The following is an 11,381-nucleotide window of genomic DNA, read 5'->3' as shown; positions in this document are numbered from 1 at the left end:
AGACTGACCAGCTTTTGTAATTGGCCTGATTTCTCCGCATATTTCTTTTAAGTGTTTAGAGCTGACAGAGGAGGTAGCACTTCTTTTTTGCTTTCATGACAAACACATATGGACCTAACATATTTGGGAAAAAATGCAAGTAAAGTTTTGTGGGGCAGGGCCCCTTTAATGTATCCAATGGTTGAGTCCGGTGTCCCTGTGCAGTGCCAATCATAGTCGGACATGGCTTTCCACCTGAAAGTACAGTGTATGGTCCAGACTAGTCATCAGGCTCATCGTGTTAAATATTTCTAATAGATCTAGTTTAGTCCCTCAAATTCATCACATCCATTAATCTAAAACAGATTGATTGTAAAGTGATTTTTTATGTTCATAGGTCTACCTATCTGTTTCTATCTGAGCCAAGAGAAATTCCCATCAACTTGTGCGACATGAATGGACAGCAGCCTCCCGTTAGAATGGACTCTCCCATGTAAAGCACCATGGAGCTCCCTGATACCACAGATAGTCTTAATTAGATTAAACGGGAGGCTTTTCCTGAGCTAATCAGTCACTTGATCCCTGCTCTCTGCGTTCCCCCACCAGTTACACTGCAGGGAAGCTGGTGGCGGAGGTCTCTAATTTATTTTTTCAATGACACACCTACTGTGTGTTGTTTGACATGGCGGGGTACTGTGATACAATCTTCTGGGTATTTATTGAAAGGATTTGACTGTAATGCTTTACCTAACACCTGGTTGTACTAGATGAGGCAATTGCCGTTCTTTATCATGAGGATTGGCCTAGGGTGTGCTTTAAAAGTAAGGTCTCTGAACTCTGCTTTTCTCATAGGAGTAAGAATCCTCTGTGGGGTTGGGGAGGGGGAAAGGGGGGTTATTAAAACATTCTTATGGTCAATAAAAATCTAACAACATTTAAACAGTGACCGTACAAAAATCAGTTGATAAGTAATAATAAAAATGCATGACAAACATCGTCTGTGCATTGAGTATTTTTACCAATCAGAAGAGACGATTTTCATAGACCAGATAAAGGCTATTGAGTAGTTATTAGTTTATTTTGTGGTTATTACTATTACTGCTATATCATTAATATTTCATCATTACAAGTATTATTATTATTATATTAGCATCTTTTACATAACAATGTCACAAAGTGCTTCGCAAGAGTAAAATGGTTGAAAAGAACAAGCAGTAAAAAAAGAATAAAACAAAAACTTAAACACAACATTACAAACATGAGACAAAGGCCAGTTTAAACAGTGTAGCTCAGCACAGTGGCTACTAAGTGCAAATTACTTAACAATTTTTGTCTAGATGACCAAATTATTATTTTTTTACAACTCAAATACAGGTTATCATAATTTCTTAGCAATGGCTATGGCAGTTTTGCTAATTACTTTGCTATTAGCTTAGCCAGGTGGTTTCCATGTTTGCTCTTATGCAGCAGTAAGTTGGTTTAACAAAAGTGTCTGTGCTAGTGTACTGTAGCTGTGTGACTACAGAAATTGAAAGAAACAGAAATGGTAACACACATTGTTAAACATGCTATATATTGAAAGCAAATATGTTGTCAGTGGGATATTAACACATATATGGGGGAACCCTTCTATACATGAAATACCATTTTGACATGCTCTATTTAATGTTCTTCTCTTTCAGATCTGCATGCATGGTGATCTCTGCCTCTGTGGGTGATCCTCAGTCACCATGAAAGACTAGGAACTCAGCTCTCCGAGGGAAATGGCTTGTTTTGTAATATCCCTGCCCTGCTACCTGCCATATGACTCCACCTGCCTCTGAAGGGCCTGCCAGCTGTTTATGGGAACTACTACTGTGTTCGCTCTCTTGAGGATTTAAGCTTTTCCAGGACAACACTTTTTATTTTTTTTTACCCCCATTGTTGAGCTAAAGCAGCAACGCTTTGCAATAGAGCGGGGAGGCAACGAGACAATGGCAAACAACTCATACAGTGGGGTGAAGAACTCCATGGTGGAGGCCAACCACGATGGAGAGTTTGGCTGCACGCTCAATGAACTGCGCTCGCTTATGGAACTGAGAGGCGCAGAGGCGATAGTCAAAATTGGGGAATCTTATGAGGATATTAAAGGACTCTGCAACCGGTTAAAAACATCACCTATAGATGGTAGAGTAATGTTCCCACTCCACACAATGTTGTCTAATTGGATTAAATACAGAATGTTTGCACAGCAGTGCTAGTAGCAGGACTGATGGAATGCTAATGGGGCTCACACATAGTTTAAGAGGCATGTAATTGGCCATATCATCTACATTGTGGATACCTTGACTTCACTTCCTTGGAAAACTCATATTTTAGACAGGTGGCCGGGCAGGCTGGCAATGACCTGGGCCAGTCCTACTCTATTTCAAGGCCTGTGGATATGTCCCTCCCACCCAGCCACCCTCCCTCCGTCCCTTTTCACCTCTGTCTGTCCGTCTCTGTGTGTAGGCTTCAGACAGACCAGCTGTCTGCCTGAGCACAGCACCAGGCTGTAGGCAGGGCAATGTCCCACATGTGGCAATCAAAAAAAAGCGGCTGTTAGGCTTGGTAGTAATGACTTGAACATGTTAGGAAAAGTTTTCCTTTAGAATGTGTTACTCTCTTGTTACCCATATACTGCACTATAAAGATCGGACTATGCTAATAGTATGGGGAAATTACTAGTTAGGCTACAGTAGCACCCCACTAGGGCAGTAGTGGGGATTGACACCACCTCTCTTTTTGTCTTTTTGGTACCATTCTATTACTCTGTTTGTCTCTCTATAGACAGTCCGCCTAATCGCCAGTATGACCTTGACTGAACTCCTATGGGAGGGGATTTTCAGTTTGATCCCAGATTAAAACGGCACCGCATTCACTGTAGCAGCAACAGTCCTCCTGTATGCAAGCAAGCAAAAAAATCGCCTGGGCTTCATCAAACCAGAAGGAAAGCAGTACATGTCATGCTATATGACTGCACAAATCAATCTCATTCAAGAATCACTACTTCGCTATTTATTTATTGACCTTTCATTTATTGACAATATGGTGTACAAGGCATAGCACACAGTCCCTTTTGCTGCTTTCATTGTCTGTTACACAGGCCAGTAGGCCATTGTCTGAACTGAGGTGAAATTGCTGAATAGGAATTTGGCTGTTGAAAGAGAGTGTGAGTTGTCCAAACATACATGTCAAGTAGGTGAGCATAGAGTCCTGTCATATTTGTAGCATGAGTGACATTGTTTTAAGTGTGAGCGTACTTGTCTTCCCCTGCTCTTTCAACCTAGTCTATGGTACAAAAAAGACTGGATTGCCGAGGCCCATTTATCTTTTTACAGCATTTTGATATAAAGCACAAATAAGTCTTATCACTGTATTGTTTGCTGTAGGTGTGTGAGTAGGTGGGGAAATACTGCAAGTATGTTTGGAATATACCTTCAGCTTCTGCTATAGCTGTACACTCTTTATTAATGTTCTGCGTATCAGCAGTCTGTTATTTACCATCTTCAGATGATCAAACATGTATTTAAGATTATTTAAAACATTTTTTTTAAATAATTCTAGATTGCTAATGAAAACAAATCTTTAGATAAAAGGGATTGCTACTGTAAAATGAAAAGGCAGCTTTTACCCAATTTGTGAAAGTGTTTTAATATCCTTAGTTATTTACGACCACACTGACAAGTTTGAATATTTCCACATATAGTTCCTCTCACAGCAGGTGCTGTTCCTCTTGGTACGCAGCCACTGAGTTTTGACACTTCCAGTTTCAATCAGCTCATTTGTCATTGGCTTGGGAAATTAAGCCATCATTTAAGATTACAGGATCTAGACAATTGAAAAGGGATTTCTAATTAGCTGGTTGGCCATTTCTTGAACCTCTTAAGCCAATCCTTTGCTAATCCTCTATTTCCAAGCTCCTTTTTTTTTTACCCAAGAAGTTTAATTGAACTTTGACTATATTTTAGCGTGGCCTTTTTAAATCACCACCAGTTTCCATGCTACTACATGCCAGTTCAGTTAGATTTCAATTCACCAGGCTGATTCAAATTGATTTTGATCATTTACATATCAATGCTCTGAGTTTGAAAAGAGTTAATTATGCACACCGTACAATGCACTTTCTATTTTGTGATAACGAACACTGTCAAACGCTTATTCAGATATTACATTTGTCTATTTGACAAATGTAAACCATCAACCCAGTCACAGTGCTGTAGAATAATGAACTAAAAGTTAAAGAATGAGGCATGATTATATACCTTAGTCACAGGTATATAATATCAAAACTAAAGAATACCAACTTTTTGTTTTAACTAAGTTTGCTAGTATGCTGTACTTCTCAAACAAACAAACCTTGTTTCCATTGTAGTGTGGATTCCAATGTGTATTGCAAAAAGAGAGTTTACCAATACCTGAAGTTGTAGTTTTTGGCCTGGTGTTATTTGTATGAGTTCACTTCCTCTGTGCGTGCAGAGTTTTCTTTTCTTTCTGGGGAGCTTTCTCTGCTTCAGTAAGTAACTGTGATGAAATAAGTACTAGTTAAGCTTTTTTTTTTATTTTGTAGTTGTGTGGTCGGTTATATAACTGTATTTATACATCAAAATCAGCTCACTCATGGGTAGTTCTTCTCATCTTGTGAAAACGGTTGTATAATATTGTCGGGTGATATTTTTGAAGGAGCTTTGTCAAGTCTGCGAAAATAACACTAGTGATGTGTCACCAGGGTAACCTTGGATTTGGCTTGAAGATGGGACATTTAAACCGAATGCCTGCATTACGTACTTGGGGCGTGGAGTTTGAAAGAAATGGGTGCTTAATAGGCATGGAGGGACTCTATTGAGTTATATTTCGGGAAGTGGAGTAATTATGGAGGTGTTATGATGGACTAAGACCCCATTTCCAAAAAAATAAATAAGGTAGGCAGTTTTGGCCGACTTTGTCAATGGCATGTCCCACGTCAAAGAAACCTATATCGCTGCTTCGTCAAGGACTTGCTTGATGAGTCAGGACATCGGAGCCTCTGCTGCATAAGTTGTGACCATTCTTGTTTTAGATGATGAAATCACACACATAGTATAATCATTTTCAGCAAGTTGTTCTATTACAGTAGCATTTTTTTTCTCCCAATGGGATCCTTGGTTTTCTCTGCATAATGAGACTTGTCAAATGGGAATGACCCCTTCGCATCAATATTATTGAAAGAGTTGCCCCCATTTTTCCCTTTCACAATTCCGTGTTGATTGCTGTTTTAGTGTAGTCAAATATTTTGGTTGCCCCCTATTGATCAAATCAACTGAGGGCTGAAAGGCTTGCACAATTGGACTACAATTGACGGACAGGCTCTCTGTATCTGTCATTCCAAACAGCACGCCCCCTCATTCAATGGGAAGGTTCAGACCGTTAAATGATAGACTACTCTTTGTAATTCAGGGGCTGGTGTAGCTTGTCTCGGTGTCTGAATTCGAAATGATGTGCTTCGATTGGGCTTTAGCCAGTGAGTAGATGTAACATATGGCCAGACCCTGCTTCTGTTAATGGAGTTGTTTACTGGGAACTGCGGTGGCACGCTGATCTACTTGTAATCTTTGGCTTGAAAGCTGTGATTTGTGAGAACAATTGTTTTCTTGTTTTTCCCGTGTATTTAGTTCTTAATAGTGGGCATGGGTGTCTAGGTTTTGGCAGTTCTGATGGTTTTGGTGATTTTAGTATCTTTAGCTGTCGAGTAAATAACAATTAAAACCTGATTTATGTTAGTTATTCCACTTTGGTCAGACTCTCTAGTACAAACCAATATTTAGTGTTTTGTAGATACTTGGCCATAGCTTCCAATATGGCTTGCTGGGTGGAGCATTATCTCATTCCGTGGTCCTCTCAGAATTCCTGAGTAGGGTGACATTAGTTTCACAAGTATATTACCAGAACACATTTTCGGTTAAATTGCATGATAATGTCCATTTAACACTATTTTTGGTAAAATGGCCATGCTATTGTGGGTGCAACACCCTATTTCATTTGTTGAGCCAAGCCCTGCTCATTAGCACAGAATCTGCTTATGTGCAACAACAATGCCCTGATCACTGATAAATTGGAAAGGAGTATTGGTATGTAGCCTAATTACTAAAATGATGTTGTTGTTTTTTTGCATTTTATAGAAACCAAGAAATTGTATAAAATAGAAGGAAAAGTGAAAGATATACCTACCTTTTGACCAGACATGCTTTTAGCATTTAAGTGGAGTTAATTTTCCCTCTGTGTCTCTTGGTGTAGCATTATTTTGTTGTTCCACTTGATAAATGAGAGTTTTCAAAAAGGCTCTCCCTGAGTATCAGTTGCTACCCAGTGTGTACCTTTGTGTAAACCCTACATTACTTGCTAAAAGTATTACTATAACTTGAGCAGAAATGATGGAATCCAATTATCCTTGTTAGACTCTTATGAGCATAATATCAAATATATATATATATATATATATATATATATATATATATATATATATATATATATATATATATATATATATATATATATATATATATATACACCAATTCTAGTAAACTAACAATTTCTCTGAGTCAACTCACCTGTGTAGTAGCAAAGTAGGCCACATAAATTAAACTCTTATGAGCATGAAGTAAGTGCTCTAACTGTTATGTTTGTATATAAGCTTAACATAGAGGTCATGGCACACTTCTACCATTCAGACAGGGACTAGAAGAAAAAGTATTTCCACACTGAAGAAATTGCTCTAATACAGCTTGTCTGGCGAGGGGTGTCTCATTGTACTGGACAGTGTGTTGGCACATATCTGCCTACACACTGTTATGTAATGGCAGTAAAAGAGAAATTGTGATTCTTTCGTTTAATTGTGACAGGCCGGGAGTGAAGGCTTACTTTGACCCTTCACTGCAGGCTGAAATGACAGGTACCAGAGGGGTCAGCTGGGGACAAGCATCCAAATTAAATGGTTAATGATTAGCTGCTTGACTTGAGACCCACTCTGGGTGCTAAAATGATGTGAGGGGCCAAGGCCAACTTATTTTCTGTTTGTGTATCCAATGGAGGGACAACTTGTGATTGTCCTCTCTCTGTCACTAGTATTTATCGCTCTAATGCAAAGGGAAAATGTGGTGTAAAATTGAATAGGGTATTAGCTGTCAGCATGTTTTCATTAGCGGCGTAGAGAATCAAAGCAGACGGTGAGAGACAGCCAGGGAGCAGCAATGCCGGATAAACCCCTAGCCTTTTTAATATGCTGTGCTGGTGAGTCATTTTCATTCTTTTCATCCCTCTTTTTAGAAAGGTATGTGTTAGTGTTAGGTTCTAAATGTCAATTAATTGAGGATTATTTTCTTCTTTAATTAAGTGGACTATAACTTGTTTAAAGTGGTACAATGGGTAGACAAGTCAAGGATGAAACCAGGGTCCGCAAAAGATGGCCCTGGGTCAGTAAAAAGTTGCATTGCGCCATTAAATATAGTCAGCCAGTTGCCTTGAAATGGCCAGTGCTTCAAAAAGTTTAAAAAAAAAAAGAAAGATTTAATTTAAATAATTTTCTAGACATTGCTTCGCAAGTGATGTTATTACGTCTGCTCTACTCACCGAGACTTCGCTGCCTGTGTCTGTCTCCAACTTGAGCTGCAGCGGGTTTGACCGTGGGGATGTGAGTGTCGGCTAGCTTGACCGCTTTTTCTCAGTCAGCCACATAATAAAGTTCCATATTTGTAATTTGTTCCTTGAAATAGCTACATTTCTAAAAATGTTAATTGATGTAAACAATGGTAAGTTCAGCTACGTCCCTAGCTAACATCCGCAAAGTTCAGACAACAGTGTGCATGTGCATGTGTGTAAAATCGGGGCCAGAAGATTATGAGAAAATACCTATAGATTATGGTCAAGAATAATATCTATTTGAAGTTATTCCAGTGCTCTCATATTGCACAACATTCTAGTAAGTAAGGGATAATGTTGAGTGAGCCTGTCATTGCTAATTAGAACCCCGACTGGCTGATGCAGGGCTTGAATCAGCCTGGAGGGGTTCAATTTGCAATAATGACCAGCTCGCTCTATGTTATCCCGCTTATTACATGGCTACACGGCTACTCATACAGAGGTTATCTGCTGACATCGCCTACGTCCCAGTCAGGACGGTTAACTTTACCGCTGACGAGCACCGTTGTCCGGCGGAAGCCAGGTCACCCCATTTCATTGATTTAAAAATAGTCTGCTGGAGTCTATAAGAACTCCATCCATAGCAACGGTCTGTTAAAATAGAAAAGAAACTGACCGTAGAATGCCGTGATTGACCAGTCAGAATCAAGTATTCAACCAGGCCAAGGAATACAAATTTAAGATGGATTAATCAGGACAGTGAGGCAGTGTTTAGATATTCAATTGGAAGCAGGAAGCTTTGTTTGATAAATGGACAAATTCTACTAATGGTTTAATTGTCAACAAGCCGTTCTTCACAAAACTGTCTTTCTCATTTTGCCATGATATAGCAAAATCTATTACCTTTGCTTAAAATAACCAAAATGGAATTGCAGTGTAGGGTTGCTACGAACAATTATTTTCATTATTGGTTCATCTGAAGGTTTACTTTTTTAGCCTAATTGTTTTCTCTTTAACCTGTTAGAAAGTAGTGAAAAGTGTTAGAGTAGAATTTCCAGTGGGCCAAGAAAATGTATTCATGTTGCTTGTTTTATTTTACCAACAGTTTAAAAACCCAAGATATTTATTGCACTATCATTAATGACAAAGAAACACAGCCAATATTCCAATTTGAGAAGCTGTAATTAGAGAATTGTTGCTTGACTCTCTACTCCAGTCTCCTATCAGTGGTCTATTTTGACAGCATTTCTGATGGAAAATGGTCTCTTTTGCAGAAGAACAATGTCCCGTACCGCCTGGGCTGGTGTCACTGCACAGACTCATTATCCAAATGTTGTCTCATGATTTGCATTGTAGTGTGTCTGTGTGTCTGTGTGTGTCCATACATTGACCCTACCAATCCTTTTTCCTATTAAGACACTGCTATTTAGAGTGCAGCTTCCTTTCAGCAGTCATTAGCTCCACTCTTTATTAGTCTCAGTCCCTTACATTGTTCCCCCCAACCCAACCCCATTTGCCTGTCAGTCCGTTCCACACAGTCACTCTTCCCTGGCCCTTAATTCTGCTACACCTTCTCTCTGCCACACACACACAGCTCAATCCAATCTACCCACACACAGTCAGTCAGCATGAATAGGACTAAGGCGTCATCAAATGTGCGAAGGCCTCTTTGAATATATGGCTTTTCCTTGAATGGGTGGCTGCGGAATGCTCTCTGTGCACATGGATGAATGGGTCTCAGGCCAACCAGACGTGTGATTTGTCCGAGAGATGACTCTAACAGGACAGTAGTATACATAAGCACCTGTGAGTCTAAAGCTGATTCAACCTCTCCAGTCAGGCCATTGTATTAAAAAAGTCAGTTCATGGGATTAGATTTGACCTCTGTTCTCACATTCTTTTCCAAGCCTGAAAGAGGTGAAAATGTTCGACATTCCCACAGCATATGTCATGGTCGGCCAGCATTGTCACCTCCACAGTGTCAGAAATGCTGATTCCTTTTGGGGATAATGGTTTTGGAGGCCCAGTGATGAGAGCACAGCTCACTGGCTTTCCCTTTTTTAAGACAAGCTTTTCTCCTGTGAACTAAATGTCTACACTAATGCATCCATCTGTGCTCAGATTACACGTATTGCACATAAGGCTTTCTTTTTGATGTGAATATTTAATTTTTGTTGTCATAGCATTAAATTCCAAAATGGTTTTGAAATTAAATCTTAAAAATGAAATGCTTTTGTCCTCTCTCCCCTACTCCCCAGGTCTAAGTGGACAGCCTGGAGACATCGAGAAGCGGAAAACAGTGTTTGGGCAAAATTTAATACCGCCCAAAAAGCCCAAAACCTTCTTACAGTTAGTGTGGGAGGCACTACAGGATGTCACACTGATTATTCTAGAAGTGGCAGCCATAGTTTCACTAGGCCTTTCTTTTTATAGACCTCCAGATGCCGAAAGAACACGTAAGTAACAGCAGCCCTTCTTTCCTTTTCTTAATCCATGTTACTGTTAATTGATATAAGTATGTATGTGTATATACTGTATGTATGTGTATATATTCGTATTTGTATGTATGTGTATATATGTTTATGTATGTATGTATGTATGTATGTATGTATGTATGTATGTTATATTATCACGTGCAGATGTATGTGTGTGTGTGTTTTGTATATATATATTATATATATATATATATATTATTATATCTATCTATATATATATCTAAGATATAATTATTGTGTGTGTGTGTATATGTATATATATGTATATATATATATATATATTATATATATATGTGTGTGTGTGTATATGTGATATATATGTAATATATATATCTATATATAATATAGCTATATTTGTGTGTGTGTTAATGTATATCTATGTATATTTGTGTTTTGTGTCTATGTATATAATGTATATATGTGTGTGTGTGTATTATGTATATCTATTTATATATTTGTTGTGTGTGTATATTTATGATAGTATTTATGATATTGGAATATATGTATTATTATATATATAGTATATATTGTGTATATATTGTATATATCATATTTGGTGACATTGTATTATATTATTTAGATGTATGTATACGATGTTATATATAATGGTGTATATATATGTATATATATATATATGGTATATAATGATATATATAATATGTGTATGATATATATATATATTATATATGTTATATATAGTATATATATATATATATATTATATATATATATTATATAATATGTGTATATACTATGTATTATATATATAGTATGTAGTAGAAGTACTATTATATCTATATGTATATAGTAATTATATATATATATTATATCATATATGTGTATTCAATTAGATGTATAGTAGAATAGATGTTATATATATATATGTATAGTATTATATTAATGTATAAATTGATCTATATAGAGTTATTGTTATATATATATTATATATGATATTATAATATGTATTAATATATAATAATATGATGTATCTATATAGTATTATCTATTTATATATATAGGTATATAATTATATAATATATTATGTATATATGTGATATAATTATTTATGTCTATAGTGTATGTATATATATAATGTTATGATCTATATTGTATAATATGGTGTATCTCATTATTGTTATATCATATGTGTATCTTCTGTATTTATCTATTGTAGTGTATATCGTGCGTATAGTTGATATCTCTGTGTATGATCTATATATATAAGGTGTCATATATTTTACTTATATATGATACTATATGTATAGTGTATCTCTTA

General features: G+C 37.1%; 1 protein-coding gene across 5 annotated transcripts in view; it reads left to right on the top strand.

The window, feature by feature from the left end:
- Positions 1-11,381, top strand: part of atp2b1a (ATPase plasma membrane Ca2+ transporting 1a) — a 40,322-nt gene that overhangs the window by 10,091 nt on the left and 18,850 nt on the right. For 3 of the 5 annotated variants that reach the window (XM_032505804.1, XM_032505801.1, XM_032505802.1), the window contains exons 2-3: positions 1,662-2,145; positions 9,870-10,067. In XM_032505804.1, coding sequence (XP_032361695.1) covers positions 1,953-2,145; positions 9,870-10,067 — 391 coding nt within the window. In that variant the 5' untranslated portion in view covers positions 1,662-1,952. Of the gene's footprint in view, positions 1-1,661; positions 2,146-9,869; positions 10,068-11,381 lie in introns of those variants that run through there. The other 2 variants (XM_032505803.1, XM_032505805.1) reach the window with 1 other exon arrangement.

Source organism: Etheostoma spectabile, chromosome 23, assembly GCF_008692095.1.
Source record: "Etheostoma spectabile isolate EspeVRDwgs_2016 chromosome 23, UIUC_Espe_1.0, whole genome shotgun sequence".
Lineage (NCBI taxonomy): Eukaryota > Metazoa > Chordata > Actinopteri > Perciformes > Percidae > Etheostoma > Etheostoma spectabile.
This window is presented reverse-complemented; position numbering and strand designations above follow the sequence as displayed.